The 27,178-nt window shown below is 33.5% G+C and overlaps 5 protein-coding genes and 2 non-coding genes across 9 annotated transcripts; 2 read left to right on the top strand and 5 right to left on the bottom strand.

The window, feature by feature from the left end:
* Positions 1-782: 782 nt before the first annotated feature.
* Positions 783-4,796, bottom strand: LOC107411915 (uncharacterized). The gene is made up of 6 exons (XM_016019591.4): positions 4,447-4,796; positions 2,333-2,411; positions 2,186-2,248; positions 1,561-1,605; positions 1,417-1,473; positions 783-1,281 (listed from the first exon to the last, which is right to left on the bottom strand). The coding sequence occupies exons 1-6, from the start codon at positions 4,689-4,691 to the stop codon at positions 1,189-1,191; spliced, it is 582 nt and encodes a 193-aa protein (XP_015875077.3). The 5' UTR covers positions 4,692-4,796; the 3' UTR covers positions 783-1,188.
* A 1,801-nt stretch (positions 4,797-6,597) lies between these two features.
* LOC107411835 (probable pectinesterase/pectinesterase inhibitor 21) lies at positions 6,598-9,096 on the bottom strand. Its single transcript, XM_016019504.4, has 2 exons — positions 7,749-9,096; positions 6,598-7,658 (listed from the first exon to the last, which is right to left on the bottom strand). Exons 1-2 carry the CDS (start codon positions 8,800-8,802, stop codon positions 6,952-6,954), a joined length of 1,761 nt encoding a protein of 586 aa, XP_015874990.2. The 5' UTR covers positions 8,803-9,096; the 3' UTR covers positions 6,598-6,951.
* A 1,071-nt stretch (positions 9,097-10,167) lies between these two features.
* Positions 10,168-12,253, bottom strand: LOC107411914 (putative pectinesterase/pectinesterase inhibitor 22). Its single transcript, XM_016019590.4, has 2 exons — positions 11,239-12,253; positions 10,168-11,098 (listed from the first exon to the last, which is right to left on the bottom strand). Exons 1-2 carry the CDS (start codon positions 12,215-12,217, stop codon positions 10,419-10,421), a joined length of 1,659 nt encoding a protein of 552 aa, XP_015875076.3. The 5' UTR covers positions 12,218-12,253; the 3' UTR covers positions 10,168-10,418.
* A 2,209-nt stretch (positions 12,254-14,462) lies between these two features.
* LOC107411833 (putative pectinesterase/pectinesterase inhibitor 22) lies at positions 14,463-16,581 on the bottom strand. Its single transcript, XM_048467979.2, has 2 exons — positions 15,601-16,581; positions 14,463-15,267 (listed from the first exon to the last, which is right to left on the bottom strand). The coding sequence occupies exons 1-2, from the start codon at positions 16,550-16,552 to the stop codon at positions 14,600-14,602; spliced, it is 1,620 nt and encodes a 539-aa protein (XP_048323936.2). The 5' UTR covers positions 16,553-16,581; the 3' UTR covers positions 14,463-14,599.
* Positions 16,582-17,945: 1,364 nt separating this feature from the next.
* Positions 17,946-22,411, bottom strand: LOC107411832 (glycine-rich domain-containing protein 1). 3 transcript variants are annotated; one of them, XM_060812006.1, is made up of 9 exons: positions 22,258-22,411; positions 21,925-22,151; positions 21,722-21,836; positions 21,055-21,435; positions 20,534-20,803; positions 19,714-20,237; positions 19,467-19,591; positions 18,869-19,026; positions 17,946-18,778 (listed from the first exon to the last, which is right to left on the bottom strand). In XM_060812006.1, the coding sequence occupies exons 2-9, from the start codon at positions 22,134-22,136 to the stop codon at positions 18,221-18,223; spliced, it is 2,343 nt and encodes a 780-aa protein (XP_060667989.1). In that variant the 5' UTR covers positions 22,137-22,151; positions 22,258-22,411; the 3' UTR covers positions 17,946-18,220. The 3 variants fall into 3 exon arrangements, with proteins under 3 accessions (XP_060667989.1, XP_048324450.2, XP_048324453.1); XM_048468493.2 differs by lacking the exon at positions 22,258-22,411 and having other exon boundaries at positions 21,925-22,215; XM_048468496.2 differs by lacking the exons at positions 17,946-18,778; positions 22,258-22,411 and having other exon boundaries at positions 18,875-19,031; positions 21,925-22,219.
* A 4,039-nt stretch (positions 22,412-26,450) lies between these two features.
* LOC112490801 (small nucleolar RNA snoR69Y) lies at positions 26,451-26,555 on the top strand. The gene has a single exon (XR_003054997.2). It is a non-coding gene; the product is annotated as a small nucleolar RNA snoR69Y (small nucleolar RNA).
* Positions 26,556-26,768: 213 nt separating this feature from the next.
* Positions 26,769-26,859, top strand: LOC112490807 (small nucleolar RNA snoR53Y). Its single transcript, XR_003055002.1, has one exon. It is a non-coding gene; the product is annotated as a small nucleolar RNA snoR53Y (small nucleolar RNA).
* The last annotated feature ends 319 nt before the right edge of the window (positions 26,860-27,178 follow it).

Below are 27,178 nucleotides of genomic sequence, written 5' to 3'. Positions count from 1 at the left end.
GAACGTAATTTTTTCCTTTTCTGACCTTTTTATCAGCAGTCAGCGCTTCCTACTTTGACTTGAGATCTCATATTAAATTTTTTTAAATTTATTTTTTAAAACATTTAATTCTCAATTTTATTTGAAAGAGGCAACCATGAATCACAACCAAGTTTACCTCCTTTTTTTTTTTTTTTTTTTTTTTTTTGGGTAGTCATAACATGAGAACACAATAAGTTTGATGCATGCAAATTGTAAATACTAATGGTTCCGACTCAGATTCTAACTCAAAATTTTAAATAATATTCAATAATTTTTAAATTTAACAATCTGAGAAATACTTTTCATTCTTGAGTTGAGGTAAGCGTCAGATTAATATCTAGAAAAAGCAACCAAGAACTTAAGCATCTAAGTTTCTTACATGCATCTCAACCTCAAACAATCATTCATTACTTCAGAGCTTTATTAACACAATATGCTTCATGGTGGCTCTCATAGCCTTGAAAAGTTCGACTTCCAAGTTCCTAAGGAAAGAATATTCCTTAACTTTTGAGTCATGAAAATACAGAAGATTTTGAGCAAAGCTATTTTAGATAGGACTCAAAAGCAGCCGTGATTAATTTACTCAAAGCCCCTGCTAAAAAATAAGCCCAGGCATCAATTGCCAATTAAGAAAACTATTTGTCGTCCAACATACATATATTAAACCCTTGCGTGATTTCTTCCGCAACAAGCGCACTTACTATCACAATGCATAAATATATTTGACTCTTAGAGAAGCATAGTATATAACACTAAATTCGTACCAAACGGGAAGGTAGGTCTAAAAATCCATAAACCATTGCCCAATAGACTACAGAGACAAAAATAAACAAGGGATTATACATATGACCAGTGAGAAAATGATAATAAAAGCACCCAATTTGATACAACATAACACCTCCAAAGTGCCAGGTCCTGAGTTCGAGAAACAGATCGATTGAATCAAAAAAACACCTGAATGAAAGCAAGCGCTGACTCTATTTTAACAATGGTTTTATATTTGATATCAATAATAGAAACACAAATGTGTATGAAATTGCAACTCCACTCAAGATAACTCCGTCTTTAGGAACTCTTTGGTTCCTGGAGATTTTGGGAGTAGCTAACCCAATGATTCTCTCCGTTCAATTCTTAATTCCATTAAATAGGTAATGGACACACAGAAAATCAGTCAAAACTAGCATTCAAAAATTTCAGCAATTCATTTCTTTTGTTTTCCGCCAACTTGTCTTCTTTTGTCTTCTCAAGTTTCAATAAAATCTACCAAAAAATAAAGCAAGAAGAAAATCAATGCAAGTTGCATCTTTACAATTTTTCCCAAGATGAGGCTTTAGGATGATAAAAGAAAATAAAAACAATAATAATAAAATTGAAAAACAAAAACCTCTAAACTACCTTTTTGCCAGAGACAGCACTGCGACGAACACCATCATCTTTGTCACGCCCTAAGAACTGTATGAACCAAATCGGCATTGTAAAAAGGAAAGTTAAGATAAAGAAAAAGTTTAAAATCACAAATAACCAGAACGCAATTAAAACCTTTGAAAGCTGTACAGGACCAGCACTCCTTTCATCCTGCTGCTTCTATATATGTCTCCCATTGCCAGGATAAATCCACCCCCACAAACATCATCCAGGCAAGTCAATCAAGAGCCCAGACAACATGTCACAGACGCCAGCTCCAATTTCAAAGAGCCAATCCATAAAACAGGCAGAAAGTATTATAAGTACCTCAGATATTTGATTTCCATACAAACCAAGTTAAAATCAAACATCCTAGAGAGAGAGAGAGAGAGAGAGAGAGAGATAGAGAGAGTGTGTGTGTGTGTGTAAAAGTACGCGTGTGTGTGTGTGTGACTCTCTCTGATGTTAATTATGTAAAAAAATTCCCTGAATTCTAAGGGGGAAAAAAGAAACATGTGATAAAAGTTTTGAAAGCTTTAGCATGCATAAAATTAAATCAGATTATCAATCTTTATAAGCATATTCAACTCCAATCAACATCGTTTTTCCGCTTTTTCCTCTAGTGCAAGATGGTTATCATAAAATATATGATAGAAGTAACAAGTGCACCAGCATCTTAATCACGAGAAGAGAATCCAGAATAAATGACTTCCATGCATAAAATTAACCAATCAGAACTACGGTAAGAATTCTGGCCTACCTCTTTAACTTTATGCTTATGGCGTTTATGGCGATGACTCTTGCTTCGTTCCTTTTCCTCAACCTACAAAGGTAAAGGGCAATGAAGTGAATGAACATACAAGCAGAAAATATAAGGTGACGCTGAAAAGAAACATCAAATAAACACCTTTTTTTGTCTGTCATTCTTCTTGTGCCTCTTTGACCGAGAAGATGTTTCAGGCTCACTGTCAGAAGAACTGTCGCTTCTGCAACAGCAGGCAACAGAAAAAAGATGTTACAAAATCATCCATCTAGCTTTCATTACAAGGATGTAATATGTAATGCCTCCAAAACCTTTAAAAAATTATTTTCAGGTGCCTGGAAAAAGCTCTTAACCACATTGCATGGCAAAAGAATGATTCCACATTACAAAGGAAAAACTGCAACAAAAACAAAGAATTACCATTTCATCAGATATCAATCATCAAAGTTCCTATCCGTAGTTAATAGTTATCACTATTCCTAGTTATAAGAAGCCTTCTTCCTCACCTCATCCAAGAACAACCGAAATCTTAGGCTATTAAGGGGACTTCACATGCACACTTCACAAAAAAAAAAAAAAAAAAAAAAAAAAAAAAAAAACTTCCTCATTCATGCGCCCTTTTTCTTTTACAGTACATCACTTCACCTAGGCCAAAACTTCAACGTCGCTAACAAGTAACACCAATCAATATAGACTTAATTAATTGTTAACTCACAAATCAGCATCCAGTTAATTTTTATTAAATTAAATTGAATATAACCGGATCTCATACCTGCTATAGTCTACAAATATGTCAAACAAGTAGCTATATCATTCTTTAACAATCATACTGTTTCCAAGATTCCTAGTTTCCTACCATTACTAAGAAATACTTATAAAAACAACTAACATTCTTCTCTAATATGTCCTATTATTTCTTGGTTTTCCTAATCTCAAACTCACTGCCGCTCATAAACAGCTATTTCAAGTTTCTTACTTCCTGTAATTGTCAGGACAAGTAGCATTGCAAATCACATGTTAAAAATGGAATTAACATCTATCGTATGCTAAATGAAATGGAAATTTCAAATACTAAGTCCTCAAACAATTATAAGAGGACATGCATATTCAACGCAATCTATTAATCAAACATTAAAGAGGCAAAGAACCACCCGTTTCGTAAAAGGTTACATTAAAGTAGATAATCAGAATGGAGAAGCATATAGATAAAAACACAGAAACAATGGTAAGTCAATAATGGGATTAGCATCAAATACTAAGTCCTCAAACAATTATAAGAGGACATGCATATTCAACGCAATCTATTAATCAAACATTAAAGAGGCAAAGAACCACCCGTTTCGTAAAAAGTTACATTAAAGTAGATAATCAGAATGGAGAAGCATATAGATAAAAACACAGAAACAATGGTAAGTCAATAATGGGATTAGCATCAAATACTAAGTCCTCAAACAATTATAAGAGGACATGCATATTCAACGCAATCTATTAATCAAACATTAAAGAGGCAAAGAACCACCGTTTCGTAAAAAGTTACATTAAAGTAGATAATCAGAATGGAGAAGCATATAGATAAAAACACAGAAACAATGGTAAGTCAATAATGGGATTAGCATCAAATACTAAGTCCTCAAACAATTATAAGAGGACATGCATATTCAACGCAATCTATTAATCAAACATTAAAGAGGCAAAGAACCACCCGTTTCGTAAAAAGTTACATTAAAGTAGATAATCAGAATGGAGAAGCATATAGATAAAAACACAGAAACAATGGTAAGTCAATAATGGGATTAGCATCAAATACTGGAAAACGATATATAAAGCTATCTAAACGATGAAAAATTTAAACACAATATTGTCCAGAAACACCATTGAAAAAAGCTTTTTCGGTTTCACATAAAAGCTTAAAAAACAAAATTGAGAATAAAGAAATTAAACAACTATTTCACAACAAAATTCAGATCTTCCAGAGGTTTTTTTTTCCAAATGTTTCTCGAGAAAACTACTGACATTTATTTCAAAGAACACGAACCAACGAGAAATTATAGTTCAACCAAGCGCACCACAAACTAATTAAATCACAATTAGGGCCGCTCAGAAAATCTAAGTTTTCCCTCAGAAAAACTCAAATCCAAGCTTATTACACAAAAGACAATACAAATTAAAAAAAAAAAAAAAAAACTCATAGAAAAGTTAAAAACAAAATGTTATGATAAAATTACAGAAGAAAAAAAAAAAGACAGAGAAACCTGTACCTGGAGTAGTCGGATTCAGAGGACGACGAGTGGGAATTAGAGGATGAATGGCGATGGCGCTTGCGACGTCGTTTAGAGTGGGAGCGGGAAGTCTTCTTACGGATCTTAAGAGCGTCTTTGTCTTTGTCTTTGTCTTTGTCTTTGTCTCTGTCTCGGCGGCTACTGTGGCGGCGACGAGATCGACGATCAGAGGAGGACGATGAGTCGTAGGAATCCGACGACGCTGAGGAAGACGAGGCCGCCATGAAGAGATACAGAGAGAGAGAGAGAGAGAGAGAGAGAGAGAGAGCGCCAAGGGATTGAGAATTTGGGGAAAGTGGAGCAATACAAACCCTTCTGATTTGGGTTGGGTCCCAATGAAAACAAAAATTTCTTTTTAAACTAATATTTTATTCTTATTATTATTATTATTTTTTAGAGAACTATATATATATTTTTTTTCATGGAGAAGAAAATAACTAATTTCTTTACTTAGTAAAACATTTTATTAAATATATTATAATGGTTGGAATTTAAGTTAAATTTACGCGCTGAATTAATTGCAGATATTTACAAATTACAAATATATTTAAAATTAATACTTTTAGATCGGTATAATATTATTTATTTATTCAAATCTATTTTAATTTTTTAATACAATTTTTTTTTTTTTCTCTTTGAATGTCATGGATAAAACTTACTGCGAACCATTAACCATGAGATTTTTTGGCAAAAAAAATATATATATATATATATATTTGGCGTTGCAGGCCCCTCTTGTCTCAACATTTGGTTTCCAAATTAGTGAGAAAAATAAATCGATTATAGACTTTTTTTTTTTTTTTTTGCCTTACTATTTAATGCAACATGACACCATGTGTTCGGTTAAAAGTCTGGACTAAAATTTTTTTTTTTCACTTTTGATAAATTACTTTTATGGAATAAATTAATTAATTACTTAGAATTTGATCGATTAGAAGATTATCTTGCATTAATTAGCTCATATCATAAAGTGAAATGAATTAATAACATACAATTTATACATATATAAATATATATATATATATTCCTGTAAAAATTAATTATATAATACATATAAACTTCTTTTATACAAAAAGTAACTATATATAATATGTATACCTAACTATATATAATATGTATACCTTTTTTTCTCTTATACCAAATCAGTATGGCCACAAATTACACCAAAAAAAAAAAAAAAAAAAGGTATCGCGTTTAAGGATAGATATGTGATTAAGATGCTCAAATATATTCTTACACTTACCATTTTACTAAGTTCTGAAAAAAGAAATCAAAAATAAAAAACTAGAATTATCAAAGATAAACGTGTTGTATAGTGTTATAAATTTCACTTTCAAAAAAAATTAAAAATTAAATTTCATTAAAAAAAAAACATATAATTCAAGTTGGTAAAAAAAAATATTTAAAATTTAGTTACAGAGAATAGACATTTTTTTTTTTACTCTTACGTGGTAAGTATTTTTGAAGTTGGTGTTCGGAATTGTCTAGTTTATCTATAATAATGGATATATTTTGCAGTGCTCTGTATTGAAATATAATTTGTGTAAATATATACATTTTATTTCGCTCTTATAAAACTTTGAGATAGATATATAATTGTTAGATAATATAAAAACAATTATTAGTAGCCTATAATTAATAAATTTTAGCCAGATTTAATACTTCTCTGCCACAAAAGCAAATCAATGAAAATGTTGTTGACGAGCTTCTTTTTCTTGTGCAATATGAGTTATTTTTACATGATCGTGAAAACCGAAGCTCTATAGTTATCAGAAAGATAAGGTTAATAATTTAAAGGCCAAATTAATCAAATTAATGATGTAATATTCGCAATTGATTGATGTACAAGTAACATATATAAAATAATTGGCTTAATATCAAAAGGATAAAAGAAACGATGATCTTAATAAAAAAATAAAATATATCTAAATTAAATTTGAAATGTTTGACCACTTTTGTATGGTTATTTAGATAGATTTATATAGACACAGTATTTTTTTTTTTTTTTTTACAGTATGTATTTCCTTGTATAGCAGCCAGCACGGTTCTCCAACAAGAGAGGCAGAAGTGAGCAAACAAAATAATAATAAAAAGAAAAATGAGAAAAACCAAGCTTGAAAACACAAAAAGTTCTCAAAGGAAAACAACAATATTGATCTCTTTTCTTTATGAAGGGATCGATATTTTGTTTTTTTCTAGGAAGAATTTGATGAAGCTATTACTTAGGTTTTAAAGACTGTAATAAAATTTGCCAGACCCAGAAGACATAGGAAAAAAATAAAAAATACAAAATCAAAAAAACCCGGCAAAACAACTTTTTTTTTTTTTTTTCCATCAGAGATCACAATTAGATCAGAGCTCAGATGATGATGATGATGATCAAGAGCATATTCATATATTCAGCTAGCTTTTTTTTTTTTTTTTTTTTTTTTTTCCTTTTCTTTTTTAATCTCTCAATCTCTCTCTCTCTCTCTCTCTCTCTCTCTATGCCTTGGCCGAAGACATCATGCCCGTGGCGAAAGGCACACCACTGGCCTTAAGCCAATCATAGCCCTTATAAAACCTCCCTACTGTGAAATCCAATGCATGTTGTGGTGTCATGGGTTTCACTCCTTTCCACTTAGCTCTCTTATCCATGGCAGCTCCTGCACCCTTGTTGTTATACTCCGAGTAGAAGCAAGTCTTGAGTCCGTAATCTCCAGCCCATGGCAGCCAACCTTGGGGATCAATCAAATCATCAATGGTGGATTCCATAATGATTGTCCTAGAGTATTCCTTCCATGGACGTCCCAGATAAGCTTTGAGCTTGAACCTCAATGGATAGTATTCCGGATCGGCCACGAACTTTCCTTCCTGAATGATAATGGCTGATGCCTGACGCCTCTCTTTCCTTCCTTGTGCTGTCACTATGCATTGCTGGTTGTCCATTGGCCTCCTCACGATGAATGTGCACTTCTGGAAGATGGCTGCTGCGTCGCCGAAGACGAAATCGATTGTGCCGGAGATGGTGCATTCGCGGTAGAATTGACGCTTTGCGTGTGTGTAGAGTGTGTCTTGGTAACCGTCCATTGCACATTGGTACAAAACTGCATTGTCGGCGTTCACCCTCAATGCCACTGCTTGATGTTTGGATGGACCGGCCGAGTTCTCAAACCCAATGTTTCTTGCCATGAAATTATCTCCAAGAATAACTGTAAATTCAAATAAATTATATAAACAATATAAATGTAATAACGATGGAAATAATAATGAAAATTTAATATGGTATCAGATAGACATACCAACTGTGGCAGTCAAGCTGGTGAGAAAGCCATCGACATAGTTCTTGTTACCGGTGATGCGGGTTCTGGTAGGACCATCACCAATAAAGACGACATTGGTCATGCTTCTTTCGACGGTAACATACTCCTTGTACACACCGGATTTGATGTAGATGACGAAGGGCTTCTTGTTCATTTTGGGAACCTTTTGCAAAGCCTCTTTGATGCTTTTGAACTGGCCACTTCCATCCTTGGCAACAACAACATCAGGCTTAATCTTACCATTAGACGCAGAGAGTAGTCTCCGAACACCGGCCTCAGCCCAGTCCAGATCGATATTGATCTCGCCATGACCAAGAATAGGAATAGGGTTATCCGATGAAAGAAGACGACGTTTGCTAATTCCAGGAATATCCAAGTCAGTTAGCAAGTTAGAGATTTCAGAAACCATGGCAAGGCCATTGCTGCTCAAATGCATGGAGCTTTGCATTGCCTTCTTCATCTTCTCGGCGGCGTCGCCGGTGGTGTTCTGGAACCCATCCAAGCAAGTTTCTTGGTACGTAATGACAGCGCTAAGCCAGATCTTCAAATCCATGAGCATCTCATCGACTTTACTAACATCGAAATCACCCAATTTCTCAACAGAGCGTTTGAACTCGTCAACAGAGTATTCCATGAGCTGTTTGCATTGATCAAGAGCCATTTTGGTTCTTGGATCTTTCTGAAGTTGTTGCAATGTGATAGATTTCTTTGCAGCCTCTTTGATTTTGGTTGCGGCTACCTGAAAAGCTGCCTGGACGAGTTTTGTTGGGTCGGTGGTGTTGACACCGTGAAGGCTGTCGACGCATTCTTGTTTGTAATCTGTAGACTTGCAAATAGATTTGATAGCTTTCATGGAGGTGGATACCTGAGCTTTTCCATTTTTGTTACCATTGTTAGTGCTACTCGAATCGTCGTCGTTGTTTTTGAGACTAACACCCACTGTCACAGCAACAACCATTGCAACCAGCAACAAGGAAGACACGCCAATAATGGCGTATCTTCTCCTTCTCTTTCCATCATCGCCGTACGACATTTTTTTTTTTTTTGGTGGCTTTTTTTTCCTTTGTTTCTCTATTATCTAAAAAAAAAAAAATAGATAATGAAAACAAGCTCTTCAATGACTCCTGTTTTAATTTGAGAAGAAGAAGTGGATAGAAAGTTTTGTGAGAAATTCAAAAAACCCACTATCTTCTTCTCTGTTTTTTTTTTCTTTTCTTTTTTCTTCAATCAATTAATTCTTCCTTTTTTTTTTCTTTTTTTTTTAATAAAAGAAAGAGCTGCTTAGAATGAAGGAGCTATGCCTTCTGTTGAAGCTTAGGAGCCCCTTCAGATGGATGAGTCTTTTGGAAAGTGTTTGATGGGTTCATTTATAACAGGTTGGATGTGAAAGGAAAAGATGGGTTTGAAATTTAGTTATAACTGTCTTAAAAAAACTTGAGGCTTGGAGGAAAATTTGTGGGTCAAATACCAGCTTTTTTTACTCTTTTCTAAAAATACGAAAGGACAAAACTCTAAACTTGTCCCAAAATTTTTGCCACCTTCCATCGATTCCACCTATTATGTTTTTAGCCATTAATTAATTCCTTCTAAAAAAAAAAAAATTTACTTGTACATCTTGGATCTTCAAAATTTTAGTCAAAGTACCATAGCTAAATTGTCCAATCCGATCCTAAAGTATGTTATTTTTAAAAAATTAATTGAAACCTATTTAAATCCAACATTTCTATAACATCATTGTATTGTATTTATACCGCAAATTTTTTTTTTAATGAAGTACTTATACCGCATATTAAATAAATAAAAACCAACATATATACACTTTCTATAAATATATAAACTTTATTAGGTGGTAACATAAAAATAATGATGAACTATGGTGTATTAGCCCAACCATACAGTATTAGCTTGTTTTATACGCCGTTTGGAGCCTCTGATACCGCCACACATTTTAGGTTCATGCTAGATTATTTATTCATTGCGTGAGGTTAGGTTTAACTCTGTATTGTAAAATTTTCCTTCGCAAATTAAAATTTACATTTATATAATATTAATTGCTAATATTTTATAATGTTGACTTTTTCATTAATATTTTGGTTAAATATTTTTCATTTATTTACTTCTTTTATTATCAACTAATTCCTTTCAAAAGTAGAAAAATATCAACACATTTACTTTAAGGAAAAATTATTCAAATATTATTAATATTTTCTGATGTTAAACTGTTTTTTAAGGGGGGTTTTTTTTTTCTCTTTTTTGCTTTAGATTACAAAATAATAATCAATCATCATTAAAACTCAATTTAAAGTATTATGGATAATGTGAGCAACATAAAATTTTTTTTAAAAAAATCATTTGTTCAACTTTGTCTAATGTAATTATTAAAAAATTAGACGAATACTAACAAAAAGCAATTTTATTTGGATAATAATTATTTTTTTACAGAAAATTATAGGATAAGACACAATCTTACACTAAATGTCGTATAATATTAATACGTTATAACACAATCCAGTTCAATATGTATAGCACAATCCAACTAGACAGAATTATTAGTACAGTACAATATAAAAACCAACGTATAATTTTTGTGGGAATTATACGTAAAAGTTATTCAAGCATGTATTATGCCTATACTAAGCATATATATAACTAATTATTTAACCCAGCATTAAAGAAATTAAACTTGACACCAGTTGCCGGCAACCATGACATCGCGTTGATAAACCGCTCGGCGGAGAAGAAACTTGCAGTGGCAAAGTCTCGGATGATATGGTAACCAGGCCACTTGACACGGCCAGACAATGAAGCACCAGGTCCATAATTTTTATACTCACCATACCATAATGTCCCCAGAGCAAAGTTACCGTACCACTCAAGCCAACCTCTAGGTTGAACCAGAGCACTCATGTAAGTGTTGATGAAGACCGTCCTTGAATACAGCTTCCATGGTCTCCCAAGATACGTCGGCTGGGTAGCCAAAACGTAGCTATCAGGGATCGAAAAGCCGGTGCTTTGATGCGGGCTTTTGCGACCCTGTGCAGTGATTGTGACCTTCTGCAATGGAAGTGGAACTCTGGTGAAGATTTTACAGTTTTGGAGGACGGCTGCTCCATTGCCGAAGATGAAGTCTATGGTACCGTAGATGTTGCATTCGCGGTAGAATTGGCGGAGAGAGTGGGCGTAGAGAGTGTCTTGGTAGCCTTCCATGCTGCATCTGTAGAAGGCAGATTGGTCTGAATCGACTCGTAGTGCCACTCCTTGATGCTTTTCAGGCCCTGCTGTGTTCCGAAATGTCATATCCCTTGCTATAAATCCCTTCCCCGATACGGCTGCATAGCATAACAAGATTATATATTGAAGAACAAACTTTGTTTAATTATCTATTGAACGCTGGTTGTTTTAAACGTGCAGGCTTTTATTTTTTCAAAAGGAAAAGAATATAATAATAATTAATTGGATATATACTCACCAACCGTTGCAGTTCTAAAAGTAGTCAATCCTTGCATGAAATTTCGATTACCGGTCACCACGGTTTCTCCAATACCATCTCCAACAAGCATAATGTTGGTTTTTTTCCTCTTCATGTCGACATTCTCCCTATAAACTCCCTTCTTCACATATATAATATATCTCCTCGTGCTATAGCTTGGAGCTGCATTAATGGCTTCAGTGATGGTGCGGTATCTCCCACTCCCATCAGCTGCAACAACAGCATTCACGTGCATACCTCGTGGACTGGATTTAACCAGCTTTTGATCCTCATCTGTCATCCATGAAGGGAACTCTGAAGAGCTCTGATTTTTTGCTGGAGTAGCACTAGCAGTAACATTTCTTGGAGGTTTAAAGGGTAAGCTATGCATTTGAGTGTACAATCCTAAAACATTACTAATAAGCTGCGTGACTTGTCTCAAGCTTCCCGTCATGGACCTTTCGAGTCGTCTGTCGGTGCCTTCGAAGCCTTCGAGGCACGTGTCTTGGTTGCTCAGAGCAGCACTGAGCCAAGCTTTCAAGTTTCCATCATGGTGATGAACATTACTCGAGCCTGATCTTATCTTCCTCATCTCGTCTAAAGACCAAGCCAACTCCGAGACTGAGAAATCTAGGAGCTCCTTGCAATCTTCCACGGCGATTTGTTCGCGGTAGCTGAAGGGTGATAAAGCATCCAAACTTGTTGTAATCGTTTGGATTGCTGCTTTTGCTTCATTATGTGTGGTTTTAAGAGCAGCACTCACGATTAAGGAAGTTGAATGATCAGATGGAGGCATTCTTTTGAGCTCGGTTTGCAAATTGGTGAGGCATGAATTTTGGTTTTCGACATTAATGCAGGCTTGCAGAAGCAAAGCTTGAATGGAGGGGTTTTGGATTTGGTCTTTTGAGGATGTTGCAGAAGGAAAAGCTGCAAAAGAATGAACAACAATAAGAGTAAGAAGAAAATTGGCTATGTCCATCTTTGGCTTTTTTTCTTCGCAGAAGAAAGGCAAAAGATGTTTATGGGTAATATTTTTCAATGGATAAGAAAATGTTACTCGTATATAAGGGGGAAAAAAGGGGATTCCTTGCTTGCAAAGAACTGTTTTATGTCTTTTTCAATATTTCTTTTTGGTAACTTCAGGCATTTTACTTGGATGCAGTGCCGAAGGATCTTCTGCTGCATTTTAGTTTGTTTAGGCCCAATATAGAATCATGTTCAGTAAAGTCATCAGGACAAAAACTGTTGCTGCAAAACGTTATTTTTCCAAGGGTTCAGGATTATGCAGGCACTCCACCGAAGTAAACCATCCTTAAGTCACCAAAAGCAGGTTTGCCACTTGGAATTATAAGCAGGTATTGATTGGTAAAGAGGAGTGCCAGCTAGCGATACTCCCCTTCAAACAAAACACTCGCTGCTTTTATTAAGTGACATGTGTCTTACAGCCTTTGTGAATATCTTGATTTCCACAAAAGCTGAAAGACACGTATCACAGAATGTTTACACGAATATCGAAGCAGCACTCCTCATTGATAAAAGCAGATGGAAGGTAAAAAAACAAAAAAAAAAAAAGATAACTAAAAGTAGTGACGTAATAGCAGTGACGCAGCTATTAAGTGCCCACCCAATTCCAAGTTTAGTTTTTTTTTTTTTTTTTTTTTTTCCCTATTAGTATTTATATAAAAAAAATTAAAATAATAGGACGTATAAATACATATATATATATATATATATAAAGGTGAAAGACGAGAGAAGGAAAAGGAAAATACTATTTTGCGAATCAGAATTGTCCTATCCGACCCTAAATTACGCCACCTTTAAAATTTTAATTAAAAGCCATTTAAACCAATATTTAATCAAATAATCCTATATTTTATAACACTTGTATCGATACGTCAAATTAAATAAATAAAAACCAACATACACTTTCTATGAATATACAAACTTTATCAGATGGCAAACTTCAAAGAAATGTTTTATGTCTTTTGAGTAATATTTGTTTTATGTTTATTCCCTGGGCAAACTTCAAGTTATACTTTCATTGAAGGGAAAGGTTCTGACACATATCAGGCTTTTTACTTTTTTTATTTTTTCTTTTTGGTAACTTCAGGCTTTTTACTTGGATGCAGAGCTGAAGGATCTTTTGCTGCACTTTTGTTTGTTTAGGCTCAATACAGAATCATGGTCAGTAAAGTCATCAGGCCTAAACCTGTTACAGAAAAACGTGATTTTCCTGGGTTCCAGATTCTGGCACTCCACCGAAGGAAAGCATCCTTATGTCGCCAAAATGTACACATATTATTACGTTGGCTAAAAGGAGGTTTGCCTCTTGGAATTATAAGTGTTAGAAAAAAATATAAATAATATAAATGAAATAAAAATTTATTTTTGATTTAAGTTTTTTGAATAAGTGATAATTCAAAATGGTATCAGAGTTAGAGATACAAAAGGTTTTGAGTTTCAAAACTCAACAATTCTATCCAAAATATAAAAAATAAATAAATATAAAGATCCAAAAAGAAATTAAAAAAAAACAGATGTATATTTGAGACAGAGTGTTAGAAAAAAATATAAATAAAATGAAAATTCATCTTTCATTAGCTTAAATTTTTGGAATAAATGATAATTCAACAAACAGATATAGATAAAAACCATTGGAAGCCAAAAAAATAAAAAAAAAAACTGTTGGAAGCCAAAAATAAATAAATAAATAACCTAAGTATAAACAAAAGTAGTGCTGTAGCTATTAAGGGCCCAGCCAACCTCAAAAATTTTTTTTTAACTATATTTATTAGAACTATATATATATATACATAATATATAAAGAAAAGGATAAAAGAAAGAGACTAAGAAGATTAGTTCTAGTAATTAAGTATTTTTATTTGTATTTACGAGTTCATACGAGTTCGAATTATGGTAAAAAAAAAATTGAATAGATTGTAATTTAAATCAATTGTTAAAAAAATAAATAAAGGACAAGAGAAAGAAAATGAAAATACTATTTGGCCAATCAGAATTGTCCAATCCGATCCTAAATTAAGCCACCTTTAAAATTTTAATTAAAACCCATTTAAACCTATATTTAATAAAAAAAATCCTATACTTTATAACACCATTGTATTTATACGGCAGAGTAAATAAATAAAACCCAACACACACTTTCTATGAATTTACAAACTTTATCAGGTGGCAACATAAAAATAATGAACATTCACCAAAAAAAATAAAAATAATGAAGTATTCATCAAAAGCCATATATTTGTATATAATGACCATAACTTACAAATCAACGTATTATAATTCAAAAAAAAAAAAAATCAACGTATAATTATGTAATCTATACAACCATAAATTTAACTAATTATTTTAACTCTGCAGTAAACTTGATACCGGTTGCCGGCAACCAAGCCATTCCGTCGATAAACCGTCGGACGGAGAAGAAATTCGCAGTGGCAAAGTCCCGAATGATATGGTAACCGGGCCACCTGACCCGACCCGACAATGATGCACCGGGTCCATAATTCCTATATTCACCGTACCATAATGTCCCCAAAGCAAAGTTACCGTACCACTCAAGCCAACCTCTAGGTTGAACCAGAGCATTCATATAAGTGTTGATGAATACCGTCCTGGAATACAGCTTCCATGGTCTCCCAAGATACGTCGGCTGGGTAGCCAAAACGTAGCTATCAAGGATCGAAAAGCCGGTACTTTGGTGCTGGCTTTTGCGACCCTGTGCAGTGATTGTGACCTTCTGCAATGGAAGTGGAACTCTGGTGAAGATTTTGCAGTTTTGGAGGACAGCTGCACCGTTGCCGAAGATGAAGTCTATGGTACCGTAGATGTTGCATTCGCGGTAGAATTGGCGGAGAGAGTGGGCATAGAGAGTGTCTTGGTAGCCTTCCATGCTACATCTGTAGAAGGCAGATTGGTCTGAATCGACTCGCAGCGCCACTCCTTGATGCTTTTCAGGCCCTGCTGTGTTCCGAAATGTCATGTCCTTTGCTATAAATCCTTTCCCCGATACGGCTGCATAGCATAACAAGATTATACATTATAGAACACCAATAGTTTGTTCATAACTGAAATACATATTGTTCGACACTAGCTAAACGCACATATTAATTACTCACTTCCTAAAAGCTTTAATTTTTTAGATCAATAATAATTTAACACATTGTTTATAACCAAATTATATATTTATTAAATGCTTAACGTTCAATTACAAGTAATTCTGGTAATGTAATGCATGAATTATAAGTAATCAGTTTAACATTTATATATATATATATATTTTTTATTATTATTATTATTTTAAAAAAAAAAAAAAAAAGGCATGGTTAATTGGGTATATATACTCACCAACGGTTGCAGTTCTAAAAGTAGTCCAACCTTGCAAGAAATTTCGATTAGCAGTCACCACGGTTTCTCCAATACCATCTCCAACAAGCATAATGTTGGTTTTTTTCCTCTTCATGTCAACATTCTCCCTATAAACTCCCTTCTTCACGTAAATAACATATCTCCTGGTACTATAGCTTGGAGCTTCATTGATGGCTTCAGTGATTGTGCGGTATCTACCACTCCCATCGGTTGCAACAACAGCATTTACATGCATACCTCGTGGACTGGATTTAACCAGCTCTTGATCCTCATCTGTCATCCATGAAGGGAACTCTGCAGAGCTCTCATTTGTTGCTGGGGTAGTAACATCCCTTGGAGGTCTAAAGGGTAAACTATGCATTTGAGTGTACAATCCTAAAACATTACTAATAAGCTGCGTGACTTGTCTCAAGCTTCCCCTTATGAACCTTTCGAGTTGTCTATCGGTGCCTTCGAAGCCTTCGAGGCATGTGTCTTGGTTGCTAAGAGCAGCACTGAGCCAAGCATTCAAGTCTCCTTCATAGTCAGCATCACTTGAGCCTGATCTTATCTTCCTCATCTCGTCTAAAGACCAAGCCAGCTCCGAGACTGAGAAATCTAGGAGCTCTTTGCAATCTTCTATGGCGATTTGTTCGCGGTAGCTGACAGATAAAGCAGCGAAACTTGTTGTGATCGTCTGGATTGCTGCTCTAGCTTCGTTGAGAGCGGTTTTAAGAGCAGCACTCAGGATTGAAGATGGATTGCCTCCTGGCAATCTTTTAAGCTCGGTTTGCAAATTGGTGAGGCATGAATTTTGGTTTTCTACGTCAATGCAGGCTTGAAGAAGCAGAGGTTGAATGGTGGGGTTTTGGTCTTCTGAGGATGTTGCAGAATGAAAAGCTGAAAAAGAAGGAATAACAATGAGAAAGAGAAGAAAATTGGCTATGTCCATCTTTGGCTTTTTGCTCTGTGAATAAGAAAGGCAAAGATGTTTATGGGTTATGTTATGAAAATCTTACGTATATATACAGGGGGGGGGGGGGCGCGCGGGGGGGCGGCGGAGGAGATTCTTGGCTTTCAGAGAAATATTTTATTATTCATAAAAAAACAAAATGTTTAATGTCTTTTTGAGTTTGTCCTTTTTATATATGCTTATTCTATGGACAAACTTCAAGTTATGAATTTTTTATGCTTTCATTGAAGGGAAAGGTTTTCCACATTTCAGGCTTCTCACTTTTTGATTGTGTTTAGGTAACTTTAGGCTTTTTACTTGGGTGCAGGGCCAAAGGATCTTTTGCTGCATTTTTTTTTTTATTTTTTTTTGAATGGGAATCCAGTTCGTCTAGTTTATTTATGCCCAATATAGAATCAAGTTCACTTGTTCAGTACAGTTATCAGCCCCAAAACTGTTAGTGAGAAGCATGATTTTCCAAGGGTTCCAGATTCTGGCACTCGACGGAAGGAAAGCAACCTTGTGTCACCAAAACGTAAATACATATTACATTCCTTTGGCCATAAGCAAGTTTGCTGATTCGAGTCATAAGATATAAGTAAAAGCATTGACGTAGCTATTAAGGGCCCCACCCAGCTTCTTTTCTTTTTTTTTTTTTCTTTTTTTAACTAATAGTATTTATATAGAAAAAAAAAATAAAACAATAGGATGAACATAATTTTATAAAAAAAAAAAAAAAAAAAGGGAGAGAAACAAGAAGAAAGAAAAAGAAAAGATAAATTCGTAAAACCATAAATAATTTTGTATTTAAGTGGTTTTTTATTTTTTAGTTTGTAACAATAAGTTTGTTTTGGCTGTTTTCAAGGAAAAAAAAAAAAAACGTGTGTAGTTAAGAATTTGGACTATGAAATTTTGTCCTTTTTTTGTGATTAAAAGTAGTTTTGTATATATTCCTTTTTATTAAATTGAAAATTAGTTTCTGATTATGAGTTTGGATATGCTGTTTTGATTGGTGAAACTGAAGATCGATATATGATTGTGATGATATTTTTGATTAATTTGAATTAATTAGTTAGAGACTTGATTATAATAATAACTATATTTTATGTTTTTCTAATACTAATTTAGCAAATTTTTATTATTCATTTTGTATATCATAGTGTTTTATGTGTGTATGTGTGTTGTATTTAATTTAACGTTTTTTACTATCATATATATTTTTAAAATTTTAATGTAGCATGGTAGCTATAGAAATATTACAAGGTAGGACTCATGTCCTAGGAGAATATATTTCCAGTCCAGATCCAATATTCAAATTTGACATGGATGTAAATCCCTTCTCCCCAACTTGTAATAAAAATAAAAACTCGGCACACCTTTACTTCTCAATTAATTAGTATAAAATAATATGTATTATTAAATTAGCTTCCAACAAAGATGCAGACTGATTCTTTCAAAATTTTGAGACAAAAGGCATGTGTTAATCTTACACTTAATTGCATGTTTTCCATTTAATCAACCAGAAACATGAAACTTCATCGCCAGTGGTTATTTGCATAGTGCACGTGCAAGATCACATGCTCTCTGCGTAGGAAGACGGAAATATTTGCAACTTAGAGAACCATTTTAGCAACCAAAAAAAAAAAAAAAAAAGGCGCTAAGAGAACCTTAAAACCACACAAGATTTTGTGTAAATATCCCTCTTTTGTACAACTTATCACCACCTTCCTCTGGTGAGTAAGTAAACGCAGGTTGCTTTGTGATATGATCTGCTGCACTATCTGATGCCATTACTGCCTTGGCATTCCAATACCAAGGTTGAAGGTAAGGCGAAGAAATAGACAAGGAACTCGAAGAAGGGTGAAGTACTACAGAACCCCAATCCCTTGTACCGATTTTCGCTTCCTTCAATCTTCTTCTAATCAACAAACCTCCCACATCTTCCTTTTTCATGTCTGATATGCTTCTTAGCATTGAAATGCATAGGAGAAGAACAAATACTGCATCTTCTTCAGGGAGAAATTCTACCGCTAATAGCTTCCAATTTAGAAGAGCAGTTGCTCTTCCATCAGGGTCATCCTCTGTAAACCGAACTAGTGTCACAAACCCTTCCTCTTCATCATCTTCCTCTGTTACTTCTTCTTCATTTCGACTTCTTTCATTATAATACTCTGACTTATCTTTCCTCATCCGATACTGCATTCTCCGCCCTGTCAACAGCTTTGCCTGCAATGTATCATAGGTTTGTATACCAATTAGGACCAAAATACTAATACTTTAATTACATTTGTTTGTACAAGAAATTTACCACCCTACCGTTGATTCAGTAGCTTGACTTCTCAAGCAAAAACCCAGGCCCGACATTGATATTGATGATCCCCACCGTAGCAACAATTCATCTCCTGTTGAAAAGTACCAGGCAGCCTTCCATTGTTCTGGGGGTTCTTTTGGAGTTGCTGTACCTACCACTCTCTCTGTACTAGATGGCAACATACAGCAAAATGTTCATATTATAATATGAGACAATAAAAGGCACAGGTAAGAATTCTATAAAAACAAATTTATATGTGGAATTGATCTCAAATGCCGTGAGAACTTCTATACAAGTTATTGGAACACATTAACACTCACTCAAAAGCTTTCTTTTATTTGACGATGACAAAAGCAAGAACCTCATTTTGTAAGTTCCCCAATCAACTATTTAACCAAATTAGACAGTTTTTGTGATCTTGTAACAAAACACGAAATAAGGAATCCAATTTTTTCCCTCTTCTGTTTTGTAAATCTTCATTCAAAGATTAACCTTGAGTAGCATTTCTTCAATTTTCTCAATTGATAACCACTTGTAGATTCTACATCAATGTGACCATGGAGATATGAACCTTTTTTCTGAAAGCAAAGACATAAAACATACCAGGGGCTCTGCCAATGGAACCAGCAACATAAGACCAAGAACCTTCTCGAATCTCTATTATCCTATCCTCCCATTTCACAATTGATGGAATTTCACCACCTCTTCTCCAGAATCCTTCTCCCACCCTACAATTTTAATCCAGTTCTGTTCAATTTAAGTACTAACAAATCGGTGACAAGAAAGGATCTTATTACATAATCACAACTTTCCTCTCCATAGAAGTCATATAAGATGAGCTGAAGGTTACCTTATTCGGACAACAAAACACTCTCTCCCTGCATGATCAAGAACTGTACGAGACAACCACCGGCCTTCTTGTGGGCGATACTGATTCATTTTCAGAATCACATCTGATATCATGGCACCAGAGTCATCTGTAACCCGATCTGGCACACATTTTAACAAGTACGGTGCTTGAGCGGGTGGAGTAATTGAAGTAATGATTTTCACTTGTTGATCAACTTCCCTTTCCAAAGTTAGAGATGGTGCTCTTAGTAAGTCATTCCAATGAAATGTAACAGTGTCCTGCAGACTACTTCCTTTGAAGCAATAGCCACCACCATGCCTGCGAAGCTCAAATATAATACCCTTGGTTCCAAATTCACAGTAGAGATGCCAAGCTTTTTGCCATGATGTGTAGGAGAAACTGGAGACAGTTTTATCAAGTTTTAACTCTCTGTGACACCTTACCACTCGGAGACGAAGGTTATCACGTTTTACTTGCTCTTGCATAGCCTTCATTTTAGCCCTGAGTCTCACAAACACACATACCTGCAATGCAGATTCAGCTGGTGGTTTTATCAAAGTTAACTTTTCCTGCCCCATCTCATGATGCAGGCAAACAAGTAATCAATCAGAAGAAGTAAGAAACCATTGTATCAATCGGTAGTAAGGTTGGCCAAAAATATATGTCAATATTAGTCCAATCATTAATTGTAGTAGCAGAAAAAGAGTGGTCTGCCCAATATTATTCAATGAGATAACCATTTGCCACTTTCTTAGCAATGACACAAACCTAACTACTATGTTAGAATAATTTATAGATTGATAGAAAGAGGTAAGTTCACCTCAAGTAAGAACCTAGGATGAGTGGATTTGTATTTGCTGTTGAAATCTGTATCAGAAACATCCCAGTAAACCGGCGGCTTGACTGAGGTAACTTCCGATTCCAAGACGATCCCTCCACCGGCTTTCTCATACGGTTGATCAAATGTTCTCTCCCAAAGGTTCTTGGTCTCTTCCACCTCCTTTTTTGTAGCAGTACCCCGAATAGGCACAACCTTCTCCAAATCACCCTCTACCTCCTTCGAATCTTCAGCATATATTGTTGGGTAACTCTGCTTCAGTATAAAAATAAAAGAGATTAATATATTTAAAAAAAAATAAAAAAAAAATAAACACACACACACACACACACACACTATAAAATCTAAACTACAATGAAAACGAGAGAAGTATATAAACAGTGAAAAATCACACAAATTTAAAGAACATGGAAATTCAATTAATTAAATTTGAATCCAAAATGAATTTAATCTACAAGATATAATTTTTACCACATCCTTTTGAAGGGAAGAGAAAGACACACCTGATGGGTTAACCACATTAGCAGAATATCTGAGGCAGGCACCAAAGGAGAGCACACATCAGTGGACCTCTTCAACATATACAAGAATCCCTTATACCTTTGCCTCGCTGCTATTAGATACACAATTTCAGACCTGTAAGGTTCCGAGAACTTGGAGTACAGAAATCTGTGTTTGGTAACTTCTAGCAAGAGCTCTTGATTGACTGAAACTGGGTTTGTGGAACCTGAATCATCTTCATTCTCAAATGGGTCATTTGGGTACCTTCTTACCCAGATTTCTCTGCATCTCATCAATGCGTACTCTTCATTCTCTTCATCAAAAATGGTTGGTTTTCCTATGAGCTTTGAGAACTTTGCCTCACAGTATTTCCTGTAAGAAACCTGGGAGCAGAAATAAGAAGAAGAAAGTTTCTGTCAAGTTCTACATTCTGGTTGGTTCCTGAGAAAAAGTTCGTAAATCCCAAACAAGAAAAAGAAAACCCAGTTGTCAATTTATTTGCTTTGCATCTGTTCCATGGCTGCAAAAAGTCTGAAAAAATTAAACCTTCAACATTTCCCGATTATCCAAACAAGTAGTAAAAGAGAACCAAACAATCAAAACCATCATTTTCTTTTCTTGTACTTTCAGAGCAACCAAAAAAACAAATTACATAGTTCCCTTCCCTACCGGATTTAATGTGTGACAGAACCAAACCCATTCAACGTCAAGAGGAGGAAGAATCATAGGAGGCGTTGACCCCACAGAGAGATCAGAAAGCAACGGCATCCAGAGCTCATCGTATCTGCAATAAAAAGAAACCCAACATCTGATTAACATCCCACAACAACCACCGTCTGATGGCATTACTTGAAAAGCTCGCAAGTTTTGACCTCCTAATGGCTTCAATAACAACAGGCTTTTGGTGAAGCCACTGAGAGTCGTCCACAGCTCTCAAGAACCTAACATTTCGTCTTGCTGCCGATACGAGATCCAGTCCCAGTCGTATAGTCTCGGTTTCGGAAATCTCGCTGAGGCTTCTCGTCGTCGACATGCTGCTGCTGGAAATTTCCGAGCCTCTAGAATTGAACGACATGTCGTACATACAGAGACGGAGAGACTGAGAGAGAGAGAGAGAGAGAGAGAGAGCAATTAAAATGAGATTTTATGCGACCAAACGAAACATAAAAATTCTATTTGTTGAGGGACAGAGAGCATGAAAATACGAGGGTTGGGGAGTATTAGTTGATATGAGGCACGTGGGTGAGTTTGATTAAGGTTATCAGCTGGAGCTGTCGGATGGAGAGAGAAAGATGAAGTTGACGGAAATGGGGTTGGGATAATTCCAGGGGCCACCGCTTGTTAACCATTGCACGCTTTGAATTAATATACACATGCACATACGTATATATATATATATATAGTTAATTACGAATGCTAAAACAACACATTTAAGGTAAAGGGGTAGTGAAAATTTTCTATTTGCGAATCTTTGTTGGACTGCTACAATTTCACATGCTACCGTTTATATACTAGATTAGTATTTATTATTTATCTTTCTTATAGTTGTTCTATAATTTTATTATTACTTCAGATTTTTCTCATTAAAAATTATCAGACATGAATAGAAAGACACGCTAATGATAACTATAAAACAATAATAATCATAATAATAATAATAATAATAATAATAATAATAAGTATATAATTGTTTTTATGATTTGTTTTTTGCATGACAGTCATAGTAAAGTTTGTGTTTTCGCAATCCAAAAATGAAATTTCGTGCCCCCATAATAAAAATATACATTGTACTTGTAGGTGAAATATGTCGAATTAGTTTTGGATTCTTTATCACATGAGTTAATTGATGCGATATATATTGTTTTATCAAGTTGTTTGTTGTTTAGTTTTACCCCAGAAGAAAAAGGTTTCACCAGAACAACAAAAAGTTGTTTGTATTTAGATTGTATTGACTTTTTTATGGTTAACATACGGTGATCACGTTATTTGTTATATATTATTAGGTAATTAAAATATATCTATTTCTTCTTTTTCTTTTTTATTTAAAAAAAATATATATATATATATATAATTAAAAAATAAACTCAAAATCCATGGAATTTTAATAATTATAATATTTAAAACGGATTAATTACATTGGGTATCTTCAAATTTTTTTTTAATTACAATTAAATATTTTTATGTTTATATAATTATATCTGTATTTTTTATAATAAAATTTTATTTATAAAAATATATTTTCTCTCTCATATGGCAATTAAAATTATTTAAATGGTTTTTTTATATATTAATTAAATATATATTTTGATTGATTTAAAAAAAAAATTTATTTACTATCCATTCGGTTTCAATTTTTTTAAATTAAAAAAAATTATTTTTCAAATTAATCACAATCAACGTTTAATTAATATATATATATAAAATATTTAAATAATTTTAATTATCATATAAAAAAATAATATATTTTTATAGATAAAATATTATAAAAAAATAAATTATATAAATATAAAAATATTCTATTGTAATTAAAAAAATCTGAAATGCCCCGTGTAATTAATCCTGTTTAAAACTGTCAATTTTGCTACGGTGTGGTCTCCTGTTAATGGGACCCAATCAACGAAATGATCCAAGCCACCACAAGAGGACATGTTGAAAGTTTAAGCCAAAAAAAAAAAAAAAGAGGACATGTTGAAAGCAGCCATTGGAATGGTCATGATGAGGTAACTAAGCACTATGATAATGTGGCCCACATATGATGTGGATGGTCATATCTCTGTTCCTTTTTCTCCAGATTTTCATTGCTGGAGTAAATACTACTGCTGATTCACCATGCTAGTTGGTTCCCACTCCACCACAATGCACTACCCGACGGCCCAAGTACAACTCAACAAAATAATTCCATATACAATTTCCAAATCATCCACTTGTGCGTGCAAACCCAAAAAAAATAATAAAATTTAAAAAAGATTGAAAATATCAGATTAGATTATAGGCGTTGATCATGCTGACATTTGGTTGAGATGGTGAAAGACCACAGGACTTGAGGATAATGGTAGACTTGTTAGGGACGTTTTAGTATTTTACTTTTTATTCAGAACGGTAAGTGGTTATGCTTTTGAATTAAGAAATTCGTTTATTGATTGAGACCAAACATTAAAACCCTGTAATGTTGTACTTTTCATAGGCCAAAAATATTGTAATTTATCAGCTACGCCCAATCGTGCTTCGTTTTCTGTACACCCCTTTCTCTTGTCCGATATCACCATCTCTCTTTATTCTACTCCTTTTTTTTTTTTTTAAATTAAAATACAAACAAAAAATTAGTTAGACGGATAGGAAAGATATATTATTATATTTAATTTAAACTGATAGAACGCTGAAGCAATATTTAAATATTAAAAAATCTGACAGATATAAAAATAATTCTTCAAAGAAAGGAAAAGAATTACTTTTTTCTTTATTATTACTATTATCGAAAGAATGGATAATGTCTGGTTAAATTAAGCTTTTGGCTCTAGGGTACGTGTCTTATACATTTTCGTGAATCATTAACTTTTGTCTACATTCATTTACCCAATTACTTCATCAATTGTTTTGGGGTAGGAAATTTAATAATAAAAATTATTATATAAAAAAAATATGTCATTAATTTAAATTTTCTATAATTCTTAGTAAGAAATTAGGACCGCAGGTCATTGAGTGATATAATTCGTACCTTAAAATGTTTGAGATTGTAGACATTCCTTGATGATGATTGGGAAATCTGATAAGATTGGGTGGAGGACAAGATGACAATAATATTGAGAATGAAGCATACTAAAAAAGCAGTGCGTTTTTAAGTGGGTTTAAATTTTAGGTAAATATGTTACGTGCGGTTGTATCTATTTCGTGTAGGAATAAGACATTGATTATAATAGAAAGCGTGGAATTCATGGAACTTGGACAGTATGTGTATTTATATATATATATATATATATACACGTATGATATATGTATGTATGTATTTATGTACGGGTGTGTGTGTGTGTGTGTGAAATTCATTGAAAGTAAGAAGAAGAAGCGCTTTTATCAAAAGTATGAGACTGCTTTCGCTATCCTTTAATCTGCTAATGCCAACTGCCTCATCCTTATCTCACACATAATATCTTATGCTTTTTTTGATTTTTTTTTTTTATGTCACATTCTACTCATACGGTTTTAAAATATAATTATATTAAACTCATGGAATGATATATAAAATAGTTATATGGTACAGATTAAACTGTATATGAACCATATTAAAATCGATTATTTTTTGAATTTTAGAAAAAGAAAAAAAACAAAACATTAGTTTTACTATGTACATATACAAACCAAAATTGATACTTTATGAAAAAAAAAAAATTTAGTTTTGATATGGTCCATATGCAAACCGTTTCTATCATAGAATTTCTTATAATATATATATATATATACATGGTGATCTATTAAATCTTATATCTTTCAAACCCCAAAATTCAAATCACATAGCATTTTATCATTGTCTTAAAAAAAAAATTGCAAATTCATGAATTTTAAGTATTTAAAAAGTTTTGTTTGCAAACAATCTAATGACAAAATTTAATGTTTTTTTTTTAATTTGAATTTCAATTTCCTAAACTCTAAAATGAAAAAAAAAAAAAAATCATGAACATGGGATTGGAAGCTAGTGCGACTGATAGGTTAGTAACATTTGGCTAAGAAGAAAAATGCATACTCGTCTAAATAAAAAGTAAACAAGAACAGATAATGGGCCAGAGTATATTGGACTTGGGTTAGGCCTTACTATAGCTCGTAAACCCAACTATCTATTATAGCACAAGTTTCACATTTTTTATAATTACTCAATTGCCCTATCTTTTTTCAGTTTTTTCCAACTGCTTTTTTCTTCTTCTTTTTTTGGATAAATCCAACTACAAACTCGAGGACGAAAATACCAAATAAATTGTTTTAAATATTTATAAGTTTTTTCATATAAAATTGTAAATAAATCCTTAATCCAGATTATTCACCACCAAAAAAAAAAAAAAATGAATCCTAAATCCAGATTGAATATGTAATTTCGTGAAAAGTTCACGGTTATTTTGGGAATTGGAAAAAGACGATGATGGCTCTGTTAAACCCTAACGTAGCTGATCCATCATTCACTTCCGCTTCCATAAAACCCTAGCCCTCTCCACATTTCTATCGCATGTCTCTGTCTCTCCATTTCTCCGTCTCTCCGTTTGTTTATTCATAATATGCTTTGATTTTTTCTTGTGAAAATGTTTTCTTATTTGGTTCGTTTCTCAAATTTTGTTAAAAATTTTGATCAATATTTTATTTTTTTTCCTTATTAGGTTTGAGGTATGATTTTCTTATTATTTCGAAAGAAAGCTTTCATTTTTGCAGTGATGATAAATGTGATACCCAGCTCATTATGAGACCTTTTTAATTTTTAAGGTCTGGGAGTAGACTCTATCCACATATTTATCTGAGCTCAGTTTTATGTTCTTCATATTCTTCAATATAACTTCTTTGGTTTTTAGTTTTCTAAGTGACTATATGAACACTGAAGGTTTTATTATTTAATCAGTTTTCTTTTTGTTCTTTCTTTGGGGTTTAATGCTTAATATTTCTATTGATTACAATAAACTCTCATAATGAGTATTTAATTTTTGTTTTATTTTATTTTTTTGTTAAAATAGGAAATGGAAGTTTTCCCTATGATGACATTAACAGGAACCATGCTAATGTAGCTGATAATTTTTTCATGAATGATCCATTCTTTCTTAGTTCCTGAGGGAATAAGTTCTGTATCTTTCTTTTTAAATTCTTATACTTTCTGTAAGATTTTACAGTTTTTTATTTTTTTTTTCTTGGTTTGATTGTTAATCTTTTTTGTAAATTTGATATGTAATGGTTGGTAGTGACTTTAATCAGGGCCTCTATTGTCCTTTTGCTTTTTATGACTTAACTGATCAGTGGCCGTTGTTCAATATACAAGTCCTTGATGAATTCTCAAACTTCCATTTGGAGTTGGTAAATACTGGATATCAAATCACTTTTGCATCAAATACGGAGAATCACTTTCCTTGCCATTACCATTAAGTATAAAGCTTTACAGGA

The sequence above is a fragment of the Ziziphus jujuba genome, chromosome 10, assembly GCF_031755915.1.
Source record: "Ziziphus jujuba cultivar Dongzao chromosome 10, ASM3175591v1".
In the NCBI taxonomy this organism is placed as follows: Eukaryota; Viridiplantae; Streptophyta; class Magnoliopsida; order Rosales; family Rhamnaceae; genus Ziziphus; species Ziziphus jujuba.
This window is presented reverse-complemented; position numbering and strand designations above follow the sequence as displayed.